Raw genomic sequence first — 26111 nt, 5'->3', positions numbered from 1 at the left:
CGATTGTGAGAAGGCACTCCTGGCAACGGTGTGGGCATTGAAGAATTACCGCCCGTTTATCCAGGGGGAACACATCATAGTGGAGACTCCACACCAGCCTCTGCAATATCTCCAAAGTGATAGAATCCGGGCCGGAAATGTGAGTAATTCCCGAATTACTTCCTGGATTCTGTCAATGCAAGGCTTTCCTGTGGAGGTCAGATATGGCCAAAACAAGAAGAGTCCCCTCGCGCAAGGTCTGGCTGACTTGCATGATTGTGCCAGAGAAAACTGTCTCGAGGACGAAAGTCTAAAAATCAAGGACAACACGGAGGCATACCTTAATTCCACACACAAAGTCTTTGAAGAAGACAAGTGTGAGGGAATGCCCACTGTATATGTGGATGGATGCTCTTACCATGTTGACAACGACGGGGAGAAAGAACTGGTGGCCGGCGTAGGGAATGCATAGGTGAATGAGTCCCCAGAACCCTCCGCTGGATACAAAATTGGTCCCCGAAGTAGTCAGGTGGCAGAATTGATGGCTGTACATCAGGCCATCCTCACTGCTGTTCAGCATCAACTCCACAAACTGGTCATAATCACAGATTCGGATTATGTACGGAACGGGTTTGTGGAGCACCTGGTTAATTGGAAAGCCAGAGGCATGTTATGTGCTAACAACAAACCCTTGAAACATGGGAAGTTGATCCAAAACATTGATGATCTGGTCACCTCGAATGAGATGACCATCTATTGGAAAAAGATCAAGGGTCATTCCAAAGTAGAGGGACCAGACAAAACTGGAAATGACTTAGCTGATCAGCTGGCCAAAACCGGGGCCATCCAAGGGGATCTAATTGAGATTGAGTCCCTGTTGGGGGAAATCCAGGTCACTGCTATCACTAGGTCCCAGACAAATGCTCACAACGACCTTTTAATTGCACAATGGAGTAAGGAGACCCCTGATGCTGATTTAATTACCGCTCAGAAGGGGGATCCAATTATTGGTAAGTTTTACCAGCACCTTGAGGACCCTGAGAACTTTCCCCTGACGGATACCGATTACATTGGGAAAGAGGACCTAAGGGTGTTGATGAAATGTCCAAAAATGTTCCGGATCCAAGACGGTTTGATGGTAAGGAAATCCAAAGCTGGCCACGATCAGTGGGTGGTTCCTACCTCATTCCAAAGCCTGATGTTAAGTCACGCCCATGATGCGGCCACCGCCGGTCATAGGGGGTTTCACACAACATTGGAAATCTTAAGAGAGGTTGCATACTGGCCACACATGGGGCAGGACCTCGACCAATACTTGAAGGGGTGTCTTGTGTGTGCACAATTTCAGCCATCATCCCTCACGCACCGTGCGCCTCTCCAAAAGAGGGGGATGACACTGCCATGGTCAGATTTACAAATCGACTTTGTAGCCCCGTGATTCGCTCTGCTAGGGGGAATAAGTACATGTTGACTGTGACATGCTTGTTTACCAAGTGGGTGGAATGTCTCCCAGCCCCAAATTGCAAGGCAGAAACTGCAGCTGCCCTGATGATTAACCACATCTTTTCCCGTTTCGGTCTACCTCAAAGGATTGAGTCAGACAGGGGTAGCCACTTCACCAGTGAAGTAATGACAAAGATGTGGGAGATACTGGGGGTCAAAAGGAAGTTGCATATTGCTTACCGGCCAGCTTCTTCTGGGGCAGTAGAGAGATATAACCGAACCATTGTGAGCATATTAAAGAAGTTTGTGGCAGATTCTGGGCCAAGTTGGGATATCCGATTACCTCTGGTCCTAATGGCCATCAGATCTACCCCTTCATCTGCAACCAAAATGTCACCATTTGAGTTGATGACTGGACGCAAGATGGTGCTTCCTCAGCATTTGCTCTACAGGACCCAAGAGCAGACACTGATAAATGCCTCCACAACTCATGAGTATGTGGAGAATTTAAGGAAACACCTTCAACATGCTTTTGCTTATGCTCAGCGGAATCTAGAAAGATCAGCTGATAGCATGAAGACCCACTATGACCTGAAGACTTCCAGGAAGGAATATCAGGTGGGGGACCGGGTCTATCTATACAATTTCCAAAGGAACCAGGCCAAGCAGCGAAAATGTTTGCCTACATGGAAGGGACCCTTTGAGATTATAGACAAAATCTCCCCTGTAGCCTACAAGATCCGCATCCCCAAAGGCGGTTTGGCAGAGGGGGAAGACAAGTGGGTCCACATTAACCAGTTGAAGTGTTGCCACCCCAGGCACACTCTGCAACAACTGGAGGAATCCTCTGGAATCCTAGAGGGTACTGTTTCAGATTAATTCAGTTCTAACTTAAAATATCCTACATATCGCCTATCAAATTCTGAGTTTCTCAATGTGGGTGTTTTCGTTTTTGAATGCAAAAAGAAATGTGCATGTTCATATGTTTTGACTATAAATTTATATGCCACCCAACTATATCAATGGTGGGGGAGAAATGTCCATGAATAGGTATTGCCGCTCTTCCTTTGTCGTCCTAGGAGAAAGAAAACCTCGAGACTGGCCAGGGAGGATGATCCGGAGACCGGGAGCAGAGACGCAAGGGGCCCAGGGTACCGCCCAATACTCCCATCAGGACCGGCGAGGAGAACCGATCGATCAGTACTGGATGGAGGAAAAGATGCGGAACTGTGCCATCTATTGGAAGAAGATGAGGAAACATCCCAGGTCTTGCGAGTTCCATCAGTGAAACAGAATGGCCATCGCAAGAGGGGGGCTTGTGGGATGTTTTTACCCATGCATCCGAGCCCTACCTCAAAAACTGTGCAGTACTGGCATTGAAAACATCATGATGGCCAGAGCTTCCCAGAAAATGCACAGGGAAATGCATGAAGAATAGGCTGCCACTCATTTTTGCCGATGTTATGGGCACAGAAGGGCACTGCCTAAAACCACCATTGGACTACCCACACAGTAGTCTGAAACCATTGGGAATGGCAATGCTGATTGCCAAAAGCAACCTAGAATTGTGGGGAATTCATTTTCTTAAATCCCAAAAATGGGTGCATTACCAGTACTCACCACTATCAGAAAGCCGGCGGTTTAAAACAACACCAGACTTTTTTTTGTGTAAAACTGAATAAATGAACCCAAAGCAGGCCAAAGAAAGACTTACTGAGAGGTGGATACAATGTAAAGTTATATTCTGAAGTGACTTGAAGGTTTATAACAAGACTGGCTGAGCTGTGGATTTCAGCAGTTTAAGTAAATTTGGACTGAAAGACACTAAAAACCTAAATGTTTAATAGAAATGAGTGACCTACTTTTGAGTGTCACATAGGTTGCAATTGTTTAAATGTCATAGTTTTAAACTTAGAATCAGCATTCTAGCTGCATAGGTAAAAATTGTCTTGACTTAAACTGGGGAACAAAAAGTGACATTTTATCTGAAACCTGGCTTAATGAAACTGAATTCTGCCCACCAGCTACCCCCGACAGGAGTTGAGACTTGCACAACAGCTGTGTTCCCAGGCCTAGCTGCCTTTTGCTGTTCCCACCAAAAGGGATATGACACTTCTCTGATTGAATTACCAAGGGACTGCTAGAGACTAAACATAGGACCCAGGCAGAAGGTTTATTGAAGTGGCCATAAATGGCTTCCTCTTGAACAATGGGCCTTCCAGGGCCCAGGCAAATGTTTTATTATGGGGGCCGTAAAAGTGGCTTCCTCCTGGAAGGAAAGGGGAGGAGCACTGCCTGTGAGAGCAAGCTGGCTTGGCAGAACTGGAAAAACCAGAAATTCAACCTTGTGCTGGGGGAAACCACACCCCTTTGGAGCCAGAATATGGTTTTAGTAAAAGATGAATAAATCATAGTACGGACTTCTCATAATTATTTAAATGATACCATAATTCTTGTGATTTTTCTGCCCACATTTTAAGAGGTTTTTAGAACCGGTGGCATGATCTGGGGGCAAACTAGCAGTTAAGAGGGTATTACTTAAAATGTATTCATGTTAAAAATCTGACACTTCATCAAGTAATGTCCATACTCCTTGCGCACATGTGTATAAATTTGGGGTAATGTCCGATATTACGAAACCAGTTAAAAAGTGCAAATGTTGCCATTTCTGAATGCAAGCTCCCAGGAAGAGCAGATTTGGACAGGGTATACCTCCTGTGATATGTGATGGGTGCATGTAATTTTAAACAAATGTGTGTACCTGTGCAAATATGTCTTTTGGGTCAAAATATAGATTGTGTGTAATTTGACAGGGGTGGGTTCTCTGTACCATAAACAGACCTCATCATGATGACACTTCATTTCATTCCCCCAATCAAGGGGAAGAGGATGAAGTGGCCAATGACAAGTGGAGAGGGGTAGGGCCTAGGAAGCTAGCCTCTCCACCCATTTTCAAAACACATAAAAGCAGACAGTCAGGACAGAGAGGGACATTCTATTCCATCTGCTGCGGGACGCTCTGCCGGGAAAATCCATACTTTATTTCCATCAACCTCCAGAGAGCCAACATAGAGACTTCAATCTATCCACCTTCAGAGACCAAGACTTTACTTCAGAATTTGTAGCAGAGAGGTCAACTACAAGCTAAATCCCTCTTTAGCAGGCCTCAAATCATTGCCATTATCACAGCCAGGCGAGCTGTTTGAATTCTTTGCAAGAACTCTTGCCATTTGCCAGAGAGCAGTGTTGTATCCAGAGAGAGACCAGCTGAACCGGAGACCGCTGTATCCGGACCCACAGACCAGACCGCTGTTCGCAGAACTAGAGAGCTGACCCAGACGCTGTGCGCAGAAACCGTCCGTGGCGAGTGAAGAAAACCTGACCAGATCTGTGGCGAGGCCCATTTATTTCAAAAATATATTGTGAGTACCTAGCAGAACTGTGCAGAACCAATCTCTTAGTTAATATAATATATTTCAATCTATTTTAATCTAAGTAGAACTGCCTCCTAACTGTCACCTGTCATTTGCAAAGCTGTCACCTGTCATTTCTAGTTGCTAGCTGTCACTTGTCACTTTGAACTTTTAAAATTTCAAATGGGAAAAACGACCTTTACCATATCGCTCATATCTCCGTGACCGTTTGTCTTAGAGACTTGCAGTAACTTTCCTCTGAAAGCTGGGAATCTTGGCTTTCCAACTAACCTAGATCCGCATTCCTATTCCATACACTTTTGCCGCACTCGCGAATTTGCAGCGATTTGCAAATTTCTCCACGTGTGAAAACAGCAGCTTCCTTGCTTTCCTTGCTAAAAATTCGTTTGCCTCTTAAGAACCATCCCTGAATCATTGCTAGAGTGAGCCTGGACTAATATTAACTAGATACCACTCACCCTGAACCTCCAGAGGGAATTAAAATCATTTTAGCACATTTTTCACTTCATTGCCAGCACATATAAAAGCATTTTAGCATATTTTTCACTTCATTGCCAGCACATATAAAAGCATTTTGGGCCTGTGTTTCAAACTTCTGTAGTCTAAGCTTGCTGGGGTGAACTGAATTACATTTGATTGCATTTCTGAGAACTGTGTGCTGTCATTCCATTTCCTTGCATTGCATAAAGGGGGGAGGGGATTGCCAGAGAAAAGTGATTACATTGTTTTGTTGAAATCATATTGAGTATTTTCTGTATTGCATTTTCATTCAACATTACATCCATCTGAACTTATATAAAGTATTCTCTACCACCTTATTCTTCTGTTCCTATTCACAAGTGTGCAGGTGCCAGACTATCCATTATTGATTACTGCTCAGATTAAGTGTGATATTCAATTATTAATTATTATAAAGTGTGATATATATATATCGATTGTTTAAATTATCAAATAAACCTTTTAACTTGCAAAACAGAACTACTTCTTGGCTCAGTGGGGTCAGGGGGATTCCAAGAGAGGGGTGTTATATAGGGGTAGTCATCCAGAATGCATGAACTGGACATAAAGATATATCCATAAGGGTTTCCATTCAGTATCCCAGACTAGGCATTGACTTAGCTGTAGTGTTGAATTGAATCCTCTTACACCAGCTAAACTGAAGGTTTTTCACAAGCACAGAACTTTGTTTTTTGAAACTCCGGAAGAAGCAATAGGATGGCTTGACACGCAGGGATGCCCCCAGGAGTCAGACGTTCGGACAGGAGAAGGAGGTGATGCGGATAAGTAATGAACGAGAGGGGCAACGGGGGGTGTCAGAACTTAAGACTATGGGACTGGAATATAGTCATTGAAGTAGCTTGTTGAAGGGTGTGATCAGGCTGGAAGAAACACATGATCCACTAATATTGCGATCAAGACTTGGACTAGGAACCTTGCGGGACCAACCTTTACTTCCCCCATTTAGAGTTTAGTTAGGTCGCCGATAGTGCGGTGACGCCCTGCTGGGGTCTTGCCCGGGTATCAGGGTAGGCCCAAAAGCGGGGGAGCCTGAGATCCAGGGAAGTAGCTGGGCAGCTGTTGGGGTTGGGGTTGGGGTAGGGTGGGGAGGAGGGAGGGAAGGGGTTGTGTGCTGTGGTTTGTTATAGTTGGGAAAGAGTTATGGGGTGAGCCTACACCTCACAAAAAATGAGATGAACCATGGGAGACCTTAAGATAGTCACTTGGAATGTTAGGGGGCTCAATAGTTATCTGAAGCGGAACAAGGTAATGATGTACCTACGCAGACAGAAAGTGGATATAGCCCTGTTACAAGAAACTCATTTAACGAAGGAAAAACTAGAAGTGGTACGGAAGAAATGGAGAGGGACAGTGGTGGGGGCAACATACTCTACCTATGCAAGAGGTGTAATCACATGGGTGGCCCCACATGTTCCGTTTCAGTTGCTGAGCTCGCAGATAGAGGCGGATGGCAGGATGGTGATCATGAGAGGGATGGTGGAAAATAGAGAGATCTGCATAGTAAATACTTATGCCCCGAACCAAGATACAGCTGTGTATTTTAGGACCCTGTATAGTACACTCGGAGGCAGCGTGGGGGGTGCAATATTGTGGGGGGGAGACTTCAATTGTGTGTTGAACCCCACCATAGATAGATCAGACAATAAAATAGTTAGACACACCCCAGCTGCAAAGGCACTACATGCACTATTGGCGGATTTTGGGCTGACAGATGCATGGAGAACACGTCACCCGCAGGATAGACAATATTCACATTATGCAGCCCCACAGGGCCTATACACAAGACTGGACTATGTATTTGTCACGCAGGAGTTACTGACCAAAATATCGCAGGCGGAGTACAAAGCTAGAGTCCTCTCAGACCACTCGCCACTGCTGCTAACATGGCAATACCAACCCCCTAGGGGAAGGATACCCACATGGCGATTGCGTGCAGAAGCGCTTAAAGATAGTGTATTCAGGGAGGATATGCGAGAGGAAATAATAAGTTATTTCGAGATAAATACTGGCAGTGTCAAGACAGCGGGCACACTCTGGGAAGCCTTTAAAGTGCTAGTGAGAGGGATTGCCATAGCCAAGTCTAAAGGACTGCAGGATGGGATTCTGACTGAATTACAAGACTCAGAAAAGGAATTGGAGAGGGTATTGGAACGGGCAGCAACACTAAGGCAGATGCAGAAATGGCACTGGGCCTGCAGCCGAAATGTGCAGGATACTGGGAGAGATTATGTAAAAAAAGCACATAGAAAGGCAACATGCTGGAGGCGACAAACCAGGAAGACTCCTTGCGTGGCTCTACAAAAACGAGACTCTCAGGCCCCCAATCAGAACAATAGTGAAAGACAATGGCGACGTAGTGGATACGCAAGAGGGGGTTAATCAAGAATTTGCAGACTGTTATAGACGCTTGTATGGAGACGAGACGGGAAGCAAAAGAGGGGAGATAGTAGACATACTGGAAGACATTGGGCTACCCCAAATCAGTGTGGAAGAAAGGGAGGAGCTAGATGCCCCGATCACGTTAGAAGAGCTAGAAGAAGTGGTGAGGCAGCTGCCCACGTGTAAAACCCCGGGAACTGATGGACTCCCAAGCAAATTGTATACGGCATATTTTTTATTTATTTATTTTTATTTTTACATTTGTAAAGCTCCACGCAGCCTAGAGGCATCGGGGCGCTGTTGAAAGAAAGTGGCTTAGTTGCAGTGCAGGGAGGGGTAGATTGAGGGTGTTACAGCGAGCTCGTATCTACCCCTATCGTGGGAAAAAGGACGTTTGCCTTTACAGAGGTTATACAGTTGACAGGGCCCCGGTGGGGTTTATACAAACAGCATAGTTTTTATTGCTTTCCTGAAGCCCAAGTGGGATTCGATGCCTCTAATCTCGGCGGGTAGTAGGTTCCAGTTGGTGGCGGCGAGGACTGGGAAGCTGGCGCCACCTGCTCTGGTTCTGATGCTTTTTGGAATTGCTAGGCGGTTGGTGTGGCTAGATCTAGTTGGTCTGTTGGAGGGGGCCCTAGAGAATCTCTGAGCAAGGTAGCGCGGTGCTGTGTCGTGTCGACATTTGTGGGTGAGTGCCAATGATTTGAAAAGGATCCGTTCCTTGACCGGAAGCCAGTGGACGGATTTTCTGGTGGCTGAGATGTGGTCTCTTTTTGAGATTCCCGTGGCTGCTCGGAGGGCATTGTTCTGCACCTTTTGAAGCTTTTTAATATTTTTGGCTGAAGTGCCTAGTAGGAGTGCATTCCAGTAATCTAGGCGGGAGCCTATGATAGCTCTTGCGATGGTGAGGGAGTTTTCCTGTGAGAGGAAGGGCCTTGCAGTAGTGATAAGTTTTGAGTGGTAGGCTGCTGCTGACGAGATTGCGTTGACCTGTCTGTCCATGGTGAGGTTTGAGTCCAGGTAGACTCCAAGGGTTTTGACTGCTTTGGAGACCAAAATGTGGCAATTGTGGATGATGAAGGAGTCGTATTGGGGTGATCCGATGATGAGTAGCTCTGTTTTTTTGCTGTTGAGGCAGAGCCAGTTTTCAGCCATCCATGTTTGGATGGTGGTGTAAATGGAGATTAGGGTTTTTTGGTCTGCTTCGTAGTCTTCGGTGAGAGGGATGAGGACTTGTGTGTCGTCCGCATAGTTGGTGTAAGTGATGCTCATTGCATCGAGGTATTTGAATGATGACCTTGTGAAAAGGTTGTACAGTGTGGGGGATATGCAGGACCCCTGTGGGACACCGCATTTGATTAAATGTGGCTGGGTGCAGGCTGTGTCCGAGAAGACTTTCATTTCTCTGCCCCTAAGGAAGGATGCCATCCAGGCAGTGGCTTCTGCTGAGAAGTTGCCCGCTGTAGAGAGGTGGTGGCAGAGGGTGTCGTGATTAACCAGGTCAAATGCCGCAGAGAGGTTGAGTAGAAGTAGAAGAGCTGGTTTGCCTACGTCTCTTAGGTCATCAATTTGGTTCTTAAGGTCCAGTAGTACTGTTTCTGTGCCATGGTTTGGTCAGAAGCCAGATTGCCGGAGACCAAGTAGGTGATGAGCTTCTAGGTAGTTCTGAACTTGGATGTATGCAGCTTTATCCAGGATCTTGAGAAGGAAGGGAACTGTTGTGATGGGCCTATAGTTTCCTTGTACCTTGGGGTCTAGTGAAGGTTTTTTCAATAATGGGCGGACCCAAGCTTCTTTGAGGCAGGATGGCACTTGGTTGGATTTGAACGAGGCGTTGATGAAGGCTGTGAAGAACGGTACCAGTGAGGGGGCGCTGTCCTTGATGAGCTGGGCTCGACATGAGTCGCCTTTGCAATTGGAGGGCTTGATGGAGTTGAGTATGGTTAGGACTTCCTCTTCTGTCATCTCCTGGAATGAGAAGGCTGGGATTCCGGAAGGGGTGGTGGTCTGGTGTAGGTTGGATAGTTGCTGCGATAAGGCTTTTTGGTGACTGATGATTTTTTCTTGTAGAGTATTCAGCTTGTTGAGCATAGCCTCTTGGATGTCGTTACACCATTCTTTGTCTTTATTCAAGGGGTTTGAGGGTGGAGTTGGAGACTCCAATTCTCTGAAGATTGCAAAGATTTCCCTGGATCCTGATTTAGCGTTGGCGACCCTGGTATTGAAGGAGTTGGCTTTGGCAGCTATGATAGAAGATTTGTATTGTTTTGCGATGTCTTTTAAAGCTTGTCTAGTGAGGCCATTGGGGTTAGTTTGCCAAGCTGTGAGAGCCAATCGTTTTTGTGAGCGTAGTTTCAGGAGGTCCTGAGTGAACCAAGAGTATAAAGCTGAGATTCTCCCCCCACTGCTGGAAATGCTTAACGAAGCATATGAAGTTGGGAGATTACCGGAATCACTGCGCAAAGCAGTTATTATACCACTCCCCAAGCCCAACAGGCCTGGTAGTGACTGCGGTTCCTATAGGCCCCTATCGATGTTAAACCAAGATAGTAAAATTTTAACAGCGGTTCTAGCAAACAGATTAAAGAAGGTCATAAACAAACTAATTCATCCTGATCAAACAGGATATGTCCCAAATAGGAATATCTCGAATAATTTGAGGTGACTCCATCGAGTTATCGAACATACTGAAGGGGACACTAGCGAAATGGCGATAGTGTCGCTGGATGCGATCAAGGCATTTGACTCGGTCAGATGGACTTGGCTGAAGGCGGCCCTAGCCAACTATGGTATGGGACCAGGATATCTTCACTGAGTAGAACTCCTATACAGTGAGCCATTAGCGAGAGTGAAGACAGGAACTGTGATCTCTGAAAGGTGGCAACTTGGGAGAGGGACCAGACAGGGATGCCCCTGGTCCCCCATGTTGTACATTCTGGCCATGGAGCCTCTGGCGATTTATTTAAGGCAGCACTATGACGAAATAGGCATTGTCGTTGGGGAAACATCACATTTAATTTCACTATACGCAGACAATATGCTATTGTATCTGCGCTACCCAGAGGAGAATCTGCAGTATGTATTGGAAGTGGTGGGGAGGTTTGCTGAACTCTCAGGTATAGCCGTGAACCCAAATAAATCCTGTGTGTTCCCGCTGGGCAGATACAGAGGGCTCTTGGCAGAGAATTTGCCGGTACTCCAGATACTGTGGGAGGCCACAACCTTTTGGTATCTTGGGATAGACATATATCATACAGCAGAAGCCGAACATAGGCATTATACAGAAAGAACGGTTCAGAAACTGGAGAACAGCATGAGGTTCTGGGCGAAACTCCCCTTAGCAATGATGGGACGTGGGGCGATGCTCAAGATGGTGGCATTGCCCAGACTGTTGCATTGCTTCGTGAACATCCATACTCTATACCCCGACAATTCTTTATTGAGTAGGACAGCATATGCAGAGAATTCCTATGGCACGGGATGAGGAACAGAGTATCCCTGTGGAAACTCCAAAACCCGCATGAGAAAGGAGGCATTAAATTACCTAACTGGGAAGTATATTATGTAGCGAGCCAGTTGTAACATGTAGCCAAATGGCTCTCTGCGGAGCCTACCTTAGAGCATAGGCTGCATCAAGGTGATTGCGCCCCATACTTTTTGAGAGAAATGATATGGTTACCCAAGCGGGAGCTAAGAGGTCGTCCGGGGATGCTGGGCCTTGGGTGGGGGATGTGGCAGAGGGCATGCCGGTTGATGGACAAGCCGGCCCTGTGCTCTCCGCAAATCCCACTGGTCACAATGATGGGGACAGAAAAGCAACTAAGGTTAATGATTAGGAAGTATTGGGAACCGGTAGGAATAGCAACATTGGGAGATGTGTGGCAAGAGGGGAAAATATTGGAATTTGAGGAGCTGGTTGAACAAACGGGGTTGAGTGCTGGGCAATATATAACGTATCATGGGATGGCGCAATGAATTAAAGATACCTGGTCCGAGGTGGAACTTGCAGAGGAACCGGACACCACACTAGATGTGATATATGATATAGCAGAAGGGGGGCATGAAACGTCTAGAGTGTACGAGATGATGATGACTCAAGTGGGCAAGGAAGTGGTGCAACTTAGACTGGACTGGGAGGAGGAAGTAGGGGATATGATGAGTGATGGGATGTGGGTAAGGGCTCAGGGGTATCATAAAAAAGTATCGAGAAATGATAGGCTGCAACAAATACAGTTGTATATAACTCACAGAGCATATCTGATGCCACTTAAGATAGCCAAGTTTAAGAACGCCGGAAGCCAAGTGTGTCCCAAATGCAATGAGGAAAACGCAGGAATGGTGCATATGTTCTGGGCATGTCCAATGATAGCGAAATATTGGAGAGATTTAGCACAGAAAATGGAGGACAAGGGAATCCGCATGAAGGTGGATACGGTGTGGGCTTGCCTGTTGGGAGGGTTCACCAGACCGCGGAAGCTTAAACATGTGAGTAAATTGAAAGATCTCGCATATGTACTGGCGAAGAGAAGGATTGCAATGGGATGGAAAGCGTGCCACAAGCCCAGTGTGGAGACATGGTGGAGGGACATGCAGAAGTGGGCGGAGGCAGAAATAGCGGCATGGCAGGAAGCATGTAAAGGGGACATAGAGGATGAAGCTGGAGCCCTAGCGGGTTGGAGACAATTAATAGCAGAGCTATTTGGGCCCTCGTATGATGGACCAAGTGATGATGATTCAATAAGCGTGGCTGAAGAGGTCTCCCCACCACAAGAGGTGGAGACTGACAATGGGAGAAAGTAGGCTTGGGAGGGGGTGGTACGGGAAATACAGTGGGTGAAAAAGTACCAATGTATGTGCATTTATGAGCAAGATATGTAACCACCGTAAGTTGGGTTGGGTTTGTTATTTGTTGTTTGAATAAAATGAATACAATTGTTTAAAAAAAAAAAAAACAATGAAAGTGAGCATATGACGCGGAAGGGGAGCAAATACTGCAAATCATGCTCCAAAACAGAGAATGTCCAGTGCATGTCCTGCAGGCCCCATTTCTGAGTGTGAGAGTGTGCAGACCACTGAACTGCCTAAACTCACATGAGTGCTCGCTAAAACCAAGTTCATGAAACCTCCAGGAACTGCCCACTTACTTTAAGCATCATGACTGATTGGTGGCGCTGTGGTCCATAAATTATCTCTGGGTAAACAGCATCACATAAAGCTTTGGCATGGACCACAACATGAAGCAGTACTACAACACCAGCAAAGTGAATCAGATGCGAACTGCAGCAATGTAATTTTCAAATGGGAGACATGTACTCAGTGGCATCTGCATTGATTTGTGCAGTGTTCCCCAAGCTTAGGAAGATACTGCACTGCAAAGCAAACTACACTGTGCAGATGAACACATGCATAGCAACACACATATTCACATTCTATGTAACTATTCCCCATACACCAGATACAGCTATCGAATTTACATAAATACTGATGCCCTATTTGCATGGACATGGCTGGTAAACTGGGGCATGGTACACAGCAATATTCTAATCGTGCTCCAAAGGATTGTTATCAATCAGTGCGTGGCTTTGTACACATGATATCATGTAACTTTGTATTCTATTTTGGAGTGGTAGAGTCCTGTAGTTAAAAGATTGTTAGGGGTTACACCATTCTTCTAAAAAAGTGATTAAAACCCTGGGTAATTGGGATTTGAACGTTTGTTCAAACTTGTTTTATGTGACCATGTTGGATGCTATACAGATTTCTTTTGAAAAGATATTTTTATGAGCCTTAGTAGCAAGCAGTGTAAAATGCAAGTTGTGTGCCTCAACAACCAATTTAGACTGTTAGATTTATGGGCTAATGTTTAATGAATGACACAGCTGCACCACTTTGAATACATATCTACCCATCTGAATTTCAAAGGACGCATTACCGCCAAACAAATTGCGGGCTCAACCAAGGCTGCATGTTTGCTCCCACCCTGTATAACTTGCTCACCGCTGACTTTGTTTGAGCAATACAGAAAGCCAAGAATTGTCCAACTAAAATAACAACACTCACACCCATGGTTAGCTTCAGCTAATGACCCCATGCTCGTTGATCAGGCACAAATAGGCATAAAAAGATTGTTGGATGCACTCGCTGAGTACACAAGGAAAAACTAAATGGTCATAAACATAAGCAAGACCATGACCATGATCTTGGGAAGGTCCTCAAAAAGTGACAGAGAGGACAAGTGGAGTCTGAATGGCATCCGTTTGGTAACTGTCAAAGAGTACATCTATCGTGGCTTTGCCATCACTGCAAGTCTCTCTTCTGCTCACTATGGTGAATAAATCATAGCCAAAACATGGAGAAAATGGCTTGAAGTCAGACACTATGTGATCCATCAAGGTGGATACACCATCGAAGGCTTACTGGAGATCTATCACACATCCATCACACCCAGCAAATCGTACGCTCTTGCCGTGCTACCACCTCACTTGATGGCATGGCTCGAAGGGCTAGAAGGGAACATTTTACGTACAGTGATAAACATTCCAAAATCAGTCCCGGTCGAGTCACTAATACTGGAATATGGCCTAACTTCACCATCCAAAGATCCGTACTCTACTTTGAACGATTGCCCACATGTCCAAACTCCAATGCCTTACTACAACCTTTGGGCATAAACAAAGCTTCAGAAAACTTAAAACGCTTTCATCAAAGAGCTGAAATCCTGCACTGTGACAGATCTTGAGGCATTAGACCTGGACATTATTAACACCGACCCAAATTATGAAAAGAACATTAAAATCAAATCTGCCAAATGGGATATGACAAAAACATTGAAAGACTACAGGGGATCAAAAGACATAAGGAGTATTCCCACCAGAGTTTCTTACCTTGTAAACCACGTTCCTATTTAACCAAACTCTGCTCAAAGGTTTTATAATTCGTCTCTGCGTGAATCACCTCCCCACCATGCCGCATATTGGCTCCTGGAAAAACATCCTGCTGGAGAAACGCACCTGCCGCTTATGCCACATGCAAGTGGAGACGTCTAGGCACTTACTGACCAACTGTATGTCTCTCAAACCACTCTATACAAAGGGTATGGCAGATTTGTCAGTAACATCGAGGATGTCACCCACGACCAATTCTGGGCCTGTCTGCTTGGATCTTAGTCTATTTTCGTCACAGCAGCTGCCCACGAGATATGGAAAATCAAATATGTTTTTTTAAACCCATGAAGTCGCAATATTTTAAAAGAAATGTTGTATTAACTCCTTTTAAATACAAAATGTACTAAAACTGTTTACTTTCTTATTGTATGCACATTTCCCTCTCTTGATGTTTTTATCTGCCTACTAAATGTGCTTGAAGTTTTTTCTCATGTATAAACTAATGCACAATAGAAAATCTAAAAAATAAAGAACCAAATGATTACTCTGTCTTAAATGCATAAAACATTAAGTTACTGGTAGTACCAGTGATGGTCTTTCCTCCAACAGAGCTCATGGTATATAAAAGCTTGCAATATACAGTTTCAACATACAAAACACATTGGGCCTGGTTTGCAAACGTGTTTTACAATGGCATAACCCCATTGGAAAATACTTTGTAAATCAGGCCCATTGACTTATTATTAAAGTAACAAATGATGCATCTGTTATGAATAAGACACATTTTACATTTCTCTATGAGTCCAGGGAAAACTGCAGAGACCATGTACATCGGTACAAACAACTGAATCTTACTCTGATGATGTAAATAGGACTTACACTACCATACTAGAAGCCTATATACAAACCATTCACTCGGTTGTTCCTGATAGCAAACTGTGGTAAACTTCTTGAAGAAACAGCAAAGGCTTCTAAGTCCCTTTTAAGATTGCCCAAAGAATGCCGAGAAGCGTTGTTCTTTTCCTGATGGCCAATACCCTAATAAAAAGGTTTCGAACGAAAAGTACGAATACAAATTACTGACCCCACCAAAAGACCTAAAACACACACTACCAAAAGTTCGAAATGTTTGAGGTATGTCTTTAGGTGTTTCGTTGGGGTCGGTATGGGGCTGGGGGGATGTCCCCTGCAACACCCCACCCCCTTAGCCCCCCGCCAGAAGAAGAAAAAATTTAAAAATGGGGGCTGCAGGGGTGACCCCCGCAACAGCAACACCCCGCTCACTATATTGTATAGTATAGTGAGTGGGGTGTGGAGGGGACAACCCCGCAGCTCACCCAAGCAAAAGAAAAAAGCCTGGGGCTGCGGTTGTGTCCCCTTCCCCGCAACACCCCGCTCACTATGCTATACAGAATACAGTATAGTGAGCAGGGGTTGTGGGGGAAAACCCTGCAGCTGCCCAACAAAAAAAAAAAGACCCTGCGGCGCCGGTTCCCGATCACGGAAGTGAAAGGGAACCGGCGCTGCAGGGACCCAGCGCGAAGGAAGGAAAGGTAAGTAGGGTGGTGGGGGTGTGTTGTGGGTGTGGGTGGGAGTGTATGTATGTATGTATGTATGGTTTTCTATTGGATGTTCACATGGGAAATGTATGAACATTTGTAGTGTGTACATTTCTCATGCAAACATTTCCGTCGCAGATTTTTCCCCGACGGAAATATCACGCAGATCCGACAGAAACATGTTCCAGCAGAAGCCACTGGACATACCATTGAGCAAGCTAGAATGAGGGTTGCTACTGCTCAGAACCTATCAGCCAACATTCTAAGAACGTTGAAATGAATGTCTGGGGTTTTCATAACTTGGCAGCTCTGAACCTAAAGAATAATGCAGTCCATAATGATAGCACTACATTTAGGGTAATTGTGGATTGCCCAGTGAGCCCCACACCCTCAACTCCCATTCCCTGACCTTTGTTACATATGTTTTACAATGCATGTATTAGAGCAAGATGCAGCGAGAGAGAGAGATAAGGCACTAGAGAGAGAGAGAGAGAGGGAGATAAGAGAGAGAGAGAGAGAGAGAGAGAGAGAGAGAGATAAGAGAGAGAGAGAGAGAGAGAGAGACAGGCAGACAGATTGAAAGACAGAGTTTGAACACGGAAAAGTAAGAAAGTGGAAATAAGAGCTCTCTGGGAGGCCCGTGGTAGAAGTGAACAGAGGATGCTATGCTGTGTCTTGTTATGCCCTTTCATGTCACTCGCACTACAGGCAAATATTGGCTAGTAATCCCACCCCTGAACACACTAAAACCATCTGAACACTTCATTCCTTCCTCAGGCTTCCCACACATATCCCTTCAATAATCCTTGACACATCCTTGCTCTCACTGCACAAATCATTAGTAGGAAATAAGCAAGGAACCTTGACAAGGGGTTCCCTTTTGGATAGTAAATATCACAAGTGCCATCACCTTAACTGGCCGAGAAATATACCCGCACACAGTAAGCACAGTATTTTAATCCACACTCAACACAATAGGCTTCAAATCATGCTTCCTTCTCCTCTCAACAGCTTCGTGTCCACTAGAATGCCAAATGTTGCAATAGACAAGACAACATCACATCACATTACATGCGGACAAATACTTAAATATAAGTCCAGAATAGTGCATAATTGCATAATGTGTGACGGCTCAATAAAACATGGCTTAGCAATACAATTTGCTGATTTCCAATGTTTCTTAACATCCATATCGTTCATTAAAACGTATCATAACTTAGAAATCAGATCAAATGGCAGATCACATGTGTGGATTAAGGACAAAGCATATTAATTACACCAACTACAGTCACAGTTGGATTTAAAAATAAACGTATTAACTATAACTGGAAAGTGATGCAGATCTAAAGAGAAAATACCCAATTAATGCAAAATTTCAAAATTAAAGTCAATGCATTCCTTAAACAAAAAGACGTTCAATATACGGTAACTGAATTGATCCTATGGACACAAACGAACACTGAAAAATGGTAACTATGAGCTGGAACATCTGATTTGAACACATGATTAATCAAAAGAAATGTTTTGGCTGGTGCAAATGTACATTGGGTTAACCAATATACTTAAAAATCACATATACACATTGGAATAACCCGTAGGCTAGTGCTTGAATATTCCCCTGGCAGAAAATGTGCCTCTTTCTTTATTACTAGAACACTGCTCTCTGATTCTCCCTACAGAGTCATGTGGTATTGTATCAAAGGCACCCTAATGGCACGCTAATTTCCTACTTGAATTATGACTACTTCAGACTTCCGTGGTTCCATGAATCAGGGTTTGTGTCGGCAGTGCAAATTCACTTTTCAGCAGTGCAAAGTCACTTTGAACCGTGCAAAAATGTCCATGAATCGGGCCCTTTTTACTAGTGCATTGATTTCTGTTTCCAGGATATGAGGGTCGTCCATAATGATCCCAGGGTACTTGATTATTGTTGAGGTTTATGGGCGGGTACCTATTATCACAGGCCAATGTAGTGGTACCTCTGTGCTGCAAAGGGTGACACAGTCAGGATTTCTATATTTTTCTGGGTTGCGATTTAGTTGGCATGTAGTCATCCATGTCCTCGCGTGTGCATGGCAGTTGGTGAGGGAGGTGTTGGCCTCATTCTAGCTGGTCATTTTGAAAATGTATGGCTGTATGAGGGTTTTTTAAGAGGCCAGGTGCTTAGTGTAAAATCTGTGATATTCTGAGGGCATTTGGCAACTATCTCCCCAAGCCTGACCATGGATCTCCTTGGGTTATTTCTGCATTTTTAAACTGGGTGCCTTGCTTGGTTGCAGTGTTCGTGGTATCCATGGAAAGTATGCTATGTTATTAAGCATGTGACTCACAGGCATGGATTGAGTGGAACAGTTACTGAAGGTGTCTCACAGGTAAATGGTAATGAATGTTGCACACACTTTTTGAAGCTTGAAATTTGCATGCGACCTTCAGGTTATTGGATATTCCTTACATCATTTTGATGTTTGACGTTTTTATTAAACACACTTCTGTCCCCGGCCTTTGGTGCAAGTCAAAGGAAAATGTATGTCATATGGGGAATTGTATCAGGTGAGTGTGTGTTTTTTATATGCGTCGTAAGTGGGGCCTTGTAGATATTAAAACGGAGAGGTGATAAACGTGATCCATGAGTACCTCCACAGGTTATATTCCAAGGGAAGGAACTGAAATACGGAAGCCATGTGATTTATCGTCTATGCATGAGGAAACAATTTGCTGTCTTGGGCGATTCCACTTTTTCCAGTCTTCTGATTATGGATCTCTGGTTAACAAAGTGAAAGGCCACTTAGATATGGGGGCCGATGTGATATTACTGTCTGTATTGATTTTGAGGTTTTCCTAGATAGATAAGAGGGCTGACTCCGTTCCGCGCACTGGTCTGAATCCTACCTCTGCATGATCTAAAATTGGGTTGAAGTCTAGGTGTTCTAGGACTGGATGTACACCTACATCTGAAGGATTTACCAGATTAGGGTATGTTTAACACAGGTTAGTAGTTAGTGCACTCATGTGGGTCTCCGGTGGGATTTTGGAGGAGTAGTTTAATTTCTGTCGTCTTGAAGGATCTTAGTATAATTTCTGTTGCCAATGAAGAGGTCATCCATTTGCAAAACGAAACCAAGATGTTTTCCTTGGCAAGCATTTCTTAGTAGATTACCAGGTGGACGGGATCACCTGGAGCCTACTTTGTTCCTTTCTTTCACATGTTTTTTTTTTCGTTTATCCTCTTCTGTGCTTGGGCCAAATTGGTGGAGCTTTGCGGTTGTGCTAGGTTTGACAGTTAGGAAGATTTAATGAAGCTCATAGGTCTGAGCTGTCTTTATCCCTTGCGTGATCTGCTTCACAACATGTAGGAAGTGATTGGTGATGTGGGTGATGCACAATTGCTGGGAAGGCTTGTGTGATTTGTTGCATGATGTAGGTTTTCACATTTCGTTTATGATTTCTGAAATGTCTTTCTCTAGGTGAGTTGATGTTTGATGCTTTCTGTGTAGCGAAGTATTTTGGTATTTAATAGTGCCACTTTGTTGTATTGGCAAGCTGCCTTGCCTTTCTGCTCGTATTGTTTTCTCTACTCTCGTTCTAGTTTTCTGAAGGTGTTCTGCATGGTTCTTAGACGAGGGGCAAACCATGAAGCTGTTGTCTATTTTTCTGAAATGGTGGTGTCTTTCAGTGGTAATAGTTTACAGTGCTTCTGAAGAGCCTCCCTGTGAGTTATCTCAGCCCCAAGAGATCTGTTACTCATGGATTTGGTTTGTTGGCCTCCATTAATGATACAAGTTTTTCCAAGTTGAGTGTTTTACAGATTCTTCTGGCAATATTGATGTGTGCTTTGTTAGTTGTGAAACTTTTGGTGGGTGAGTTGATAATGAAAGCTCCCATGAGTTGGTTGCTTCGCAGAATGTGGGCGGAAGGTGGTGTGCATTGCGCTAGTCCTGCTTTGTATTAAGGAAAAAGGCTGATAAATGGACTATTCATTTATAGCTCAGTAGAGTGTTCACAGGGTGCTTGAAAGAATGCTCCATGGGAGTATGAGTTAGAGCTGAGCTGTGTCTGAGGGTGGCTGCTGGTGGGTGTTCCCCATGATATGTGGAAGCGAAGAGTAAAGTCGATTTCACCCTTATTTACTCTCTTCATGATTGCACTCCACTTTGTGAGTGAAGAAAATGGCATGCAGGGGACTTTGGTGGTCTCCTTCATGAAATTTCAATTTTTTTTTTAAAGGACCTCCCCTGCATTAACTAGCTTCTGGATTGTGATCATTATGATGACCAACACAAGCCCAAATACGAGTCTTTCTGTTTACGGGCTAAAGCCCTTAACTTAACTGAAGTAAGGGTCGGCCTTAGGGGTGGGTGGGCTGGGCAACCGCTAGGGCGCCCTGCCATTAGCCCCCCACCATGCCAGCACAGGGGAGTCTTTCAAGGTCTGCCCGGAGCTGGCGTGGTAGGAGAATTAAATTAAATGAGCTCTGCCCTCTGGAGCGGGCGCATGTAATAAAAACAGGACGGTGATGCAAAACATCAGAACCTATTGACAAATGTGGCACCCCCCCTCCATTACAAGGGGTGCACTTGAGGGTGGGCACCACGTTTTGCCGCCCAGGGCGCTACCGCTACGGCCGCTAAGGTGAGTGAATTATTTTCAGCCTTCTCCACTTGCGCGTGGCTTGCATTTTATAGATTTTGGATCAAATCTATGTCCTGGTGTTCTTCTCATCTGCACCATTTCTAGTGATATTGCCAACTGCTGAATTCAGCTGGGGCACCCTGCCAGGCATGATTGCATAGCAAATCCATTACCATGAGATGGGAGAGTCGTGCTGACTTCCTGTAGAACCGGCAACACTTGTTTGTTTTATTGTTAGATAATCTAACGAGCTTCAGGGGGTCACATGACACAGTAATTCTTCTTGTGGAAAATGCCACGGCATTTTTACTGGAGGGCCAGCTATGATACGCTGGCTGTGTGTGGGATTCCCCGAGAAAAAGAGAGAGGGGGGCGGGAGGGTGGGGGGGAATGGAGGTGAATGAGAGGAAATGGCAGAGAGGGGAGAGAGAAGATACAGCATGCAGAAGAAGGGGATAGGAGTAAGAGCAAGAAGATAAGGGAGATGCGAGTTTGACAGACAGGGGAGTGGTGTAAATAGAGAAAATGTGAGCGAGTCTCGCCCAAAGAAGAAGGAATGGCTGAAAGAGGGTGAGAGGACAGGGGCTCAAGTAAGAAATGAAATATAAAAAAAGAAGACAATGTGGTAAAGGAGAGGGGGGGTGATGGAAGAGCGTGCAAGCAACAGATTAAGGTACGGAGTCAGAGCAGGAGATAGTGAAGAGAAGGAGAGAGCGAGAGAGAGAGCGAGAAAGAGCAGAGTTATTAGCTTATAGAGAGAAGGGAAGTATCCAGAGTGAAGAAGAAGGAGGGAGCAAGAGAGAGAGAGAGAGAGAGAGAGAGAGGGCAAACAGAGAGAGAGAGAGAGAGAGAGAGAGAGAGAGAGAGAGAGAGAGAGGAAGAAGGTCTGTGAAATTAGAATTATCATATAATAGGGCAAGGTTTATAGTGTGAATAAATGAAGAACGACAAAACCATTAACACTGAAATGTGTAAAATATACCGAAGGAGCACAACTTGATGAAAGATGCTTTACTGTACATACCCCCCCTATCAGTGGCTGCTGTGTCAGAATGTGGAGGTTGTAAATGAACGTAAAGCATGCATGCACGTTTGCGAGCGGCCTTATACATAGAGCATGCATTACTCATGGAACTGAAACTGTACGTTAAAGAGTGCACACACCAGCTGTCCAGAGCTATACACTTGTAAAATGCCCTCTGGTCAACGGAACACAAAGACCGCTTCCATGCATCGAGGTGATGGCGGGGATTACCTTGCAGGTGGGAATCCTCTTTTTCAGCCAACGCTTTCCAGCACGTGGTGGTACGGCGGCTGCGTACACGGGTGGGAAAACAGGTGCAAATTCCACGCCGGGCGAAGGCGCGAAGCCTGCGACTGGGGAGTGACCTCCAAACACCCACTGAAATAGGAAGCCACAACAGGTCGATTAGAGACCCTTCTAGAGCGACATGGCGCAGATACATCACCAGCAATGGCGCGGGTCTCTCAGGCCCGCCACTGCTTTCAAATGAAGCGGCGCTGTCTGGAGCAGGGCCAGCGAATGCCCAGCGCCCCCTTATCACTTCTGCAATATACTTCATAACCCCCCCCCCCCACCATACCACTCTCTCAAGGGGACATGGGCATCCGCGGGTTACGTTTTTAGTAAGAGAAACAACACATTCATTTAACAGGCAAAAACACATCAACAATTGGAACACTGTCATTTTTGAAGCAAAGACCAAAAGTTCAATGTATAACATGAAACGTTTAAAATAAAGCATATACGATATAGTGATGATGACACATGTATAACGCTGTCTTATAAGTTGATTACTTTGACCATATAGATCTGTGGCGTTCTTCTAAAACAGGCTACACCAAGAATGACTTAGCATAAACTGCCAAGAACGAGTGTGCTCGTCCTTTTTGCATAGACTTGCATAATAGCCTGGCACTTTAGGGGTGTGCCTCTTCTGGAAGTTGTGTCCCTTTATTATCTTTAAGATTATTAATATTAATCATAATGACAATTAAAAAAATAAACATACTTCGCCCTGACTAATATTGCATTCCCCTACTACAGTAAGGGTGCAGGCGGGAACGCTGTGTGTAACTCCAGAAGGGGGACACGCATCGCGCGCCCGGCGCACTCATGCGTATTCATGAGAAGTGCGTCTGAAGCGTTCGCGGCGCTCTTACATCTGAAGACATGCGCTTCATCTGTCGAGCACATCCCCGGCCCCCCCGCGCGCGGCGGATATCTCCCGAGAGACCAGCGTGAAATCTCACGAGTAGGTCCTGTGGCGGGGCTCATATTGGCGGATGGGGACGGTTCTGCGCGTCTCTTGGGGTGCTGTGGAGCCAGGTCTCAGCGGCGAATGCAGCCAGCGCCTGGAATGCATTCTCATTGCTTCATAGGAATGCACTCGGCGCTGGGCACAGGACGTCCACTGTGATCTGCGCGGCACTCGCATCACTCGTCGCATTTTAAAATGGAGGAATTCGTTTTCCTCAGCATTGGCGCGTTAAAAGACATGTTTTTAAAATGGCCTGCTTGTTCTAAAAGAGCAAATGAGTAATTTGAAAAACGAGTGTTCTTAAAGACGAGCTCTTTGGAAGGAAGCTCAGCTGAACTGTCTGAAAGTCAGGCCACGCCTACTTTGAGTGCTTGGCGGGGGCACCATGTATGCAGCAGTCGGTTACGTTTTGAGTCATGGGGTCTCATATGAGGAAATCAGGCCGACATCTGCGGGCACATCTCCCCTAAACATCCCCGTGTTATTCCTTCCTCGTGGGTGTTTGACTAACCACAGATTCATTTAATTTCCAATATAACACCAAAGAAAGGACGTCGGGAAGGGGTTGCGGAGAGGGGGATGGGGGGGGGGTTATTGGGGAGAAGGGTTGACTTATTCTACGCAGCATCATGATGTTTGTATGATAAAGCCATCTATTACGTGGACTTGGGCTACCCAGGCAGCGGCTCTCTGATTTCTAGGGTTACAGAACGCGCATTCAACAGGGCAGGGCGGGTGCTGGGAGCACGCTGGGGGTATGCCTGCCTTGACCAGAAGCAAAGGCATGCTGCAGGAGGTCACACGGTCCAGGAATGCCTCTAGGGGCAACTTATTGGCACGACACTGAACGCACCCCCTCAAAAAACAATTACGCAAACTATGGAAAGGACACATATATGTAAGCAATGAACTGGACTGACTCCCGGGTGAAGAAAGTACCGTGTGACTCGGTGCACACCCGCAGCAGTATGTGTTAGAAATACAGAACACGTCAAGGTTTCCTGTCTGCTAAGCAGGTGCATCGCAAGGCCTAACTGACCTAACATATTTCATGGCTATTTCGCGCTGCTGAGAGCTTTCTCCTCCTGGGCGAGTACCTGCTAGCATCAGAAAAGGAGTGTATCTTCTGTAATAATTACCGACCGCAGCCTTCACTTTAAAAACGCAACCGAATGAGCGAAATCCACTTAGAGGAGAGGGGCTTGGCTAATTGCGCTCTCTCGCTTCTCTGCATGTAAAGCGCGGATGCTAACAGTGCACGTCTTTTCTACACCGCAATCATAGCGCATGTGACTCGAGCGGGACATGCTGCATGCCACTCTCTTATAACGCACAGCAGCACCTCAATATCCTCGGTATAGAAGTGTGTTTGGCCGCATATGTGTTGCGCACTCGCGCGCCTGTGACCTCGTCCCCTGGGAGTGGGATGAGCAACGAACCCTCTCAGGGATAACTGTTCCGTGTAATCTGCAAAGTGTGATGCGCGAGATTCTGGGGGTGCCTGAATGATGGGTACGAGTGCGTGTGCTGCAACGAGCTCCAGGATTGCCGCTCCTCGCGTCCATTTCCACTTTCGTCTCGGTTGTTTTACAAGAGGCTAACAACAGGGAGTTCTAACTTCACAGGGCCCGCGCCCCTGGGCAGAGGTAATTTCCACATAGTGGGCATTCACAGTAGAACTGATTTGTAAGGAAGCAGGGCACGTCCACGACACCCCTGATCTCCGCGGGGGGTACCGTGTCTCTCATTTCAGTGCGAGCTCTATCCAAAAGCAATTACCTGTCCGTTCGGCAAAGTGTACTGATGGACAGCAGGCTCTGGTGCAGAGGGCACGGACATCAACGGCAGGAAGGGGTCGCAGGGCAGCTGCCAGCCGGGGACTCCCTGCAGGAAGGGCGCTGCAGGTGGAGAGGAGACGAGAAAGGGATGGGGCACGGCACCTATCCGGAAGAGCCCCGCGGGGGCTGGGAGCATCCAGATCCAGGGATGTGCTTCTGTGGTCATCTGCCAGAGCACGGGCTGCCGTTTGAATCTTGGTACAGGGAGCATCCTACATCTTCTGGGTCCAGCCGCTCACAGGGACTGCCCGGCGGGGAAGGAAGGGCGCCTAGCTCAGTCTCAGTGCTCCCAACAGCCCGAGAACGTGGGGACAGAGGCGGCCTTTTGCACTAGGATGTCCATTCGTGCAGTAGTGCAGCAAGCCGTCTTTCAGTGGTGGCGGTATAACGGAGGCAGCGAACATCCAGCAGCAGTCAGTGGCTGCGCCGCTGGAAGTCCCCGCCCACAGCTCCTCCCACAGCCCCCGCCCGTTGGCTGTTCCTCCCTCTTGCTTGGTATGCAGCCTGCGGGGTGCTGGTACCTGCTCCGGCTTCCCCACTGTTTGCAGTATTTCCCAAGTAGCCACCCTCCCTTTCTGCCTTTTATTGCGACTTCTGACTGTGCTCAGGCCGCTGAGATGTGGCCTTCATTGGTGTTGCTGCCCGCATTATCCACTGCCCGAACCTTTCCCTTCCATCCATCCCGCTGCACGGTCTGTTGCTGCATCTGCGAACGGCCCTCTCACCCATTCGTTCTGTCTGTGGCTGCGCGGAATTAAGGGTCCTCGTGATGTTGGCCTCATTCAGCACACTTTGCTCTTCCTATGCCGCGCGTTCTAACCTTTCCGTGACCTGTAAACTCGCCACTGCTGGCTTCAAACCAATAGCACTTTAGAGTCGGTGTGTACAGAGAGCAATGCAATCATACGCATTATTCTCACAAGGCAACTTATCAATACGAATATAAAAGCAGGTCAACTAATGCAACGTGAGGCGGCCCTAACAATTGGGACCAACAGAGGAATTCTGACGTCTATAAATAATACATTCAAGCCAATCGGCCCGCCGGGCAGTGTTGCACACATGTATCTGTCTACTCAGACCATCTCGTTTAGCACATTGCTTTATGCATCCAAAACGCTCGAAAGCACCGAGCTGCAAATTAATTATGCAAAACAGCGAAAGA

General features: G+C 46.0%; 1 protein-coding gene across 1 annotated transcript in view; it reads right to left on the bottom strand.

Annotated features, from left to right (window-relative positions):
- The window catches only part of TCERG1L (transcription elongation regulator 1 like), a 1760733-nt gene extending 1735369 nt beyond the window's left edge, over positions 1-25364 (bottom strand). The window contains exons 1-2 of the mRNA XM_069611442.1: positions 24888-25364; positions 22082-22228 (exon numbers count right to left, since the gene is read on the bottom strand). Of these exons, the coding sequence (XP_069467543.1) occupies positions 22082-22228; positions 24888-25157 (417 nt within the window). The 5' untranslated portion in view covers positions 25158-25364. The remainder of the gene's footprint in view (positions 1-22081; positions 22229-24887) is intronic.
- Between the last annotated feature and the right edge of the window lie 747 nt (positions 25365-26111).

This window comes from Ambystoma mexicanum, chromosome 8 (assembly GCF_040938575.1).
Source record: "Ambystoma mexicanum isolate Mex_15411 chromosome 8, UKY_AmexF1_1, whole genome shotgun sequence".
In the NCBI taxonomy this organism is placed as follows: domain Eukaryota; kingdom Metazoa; phylum Chordata; class Amphibia; order Caudata; family Ambystomatidae; genus Ambystoma; species Ambystoma mexicanum.
This window is presented reverse-complemented; position numbering and strand designations above follow the sequence as displayed.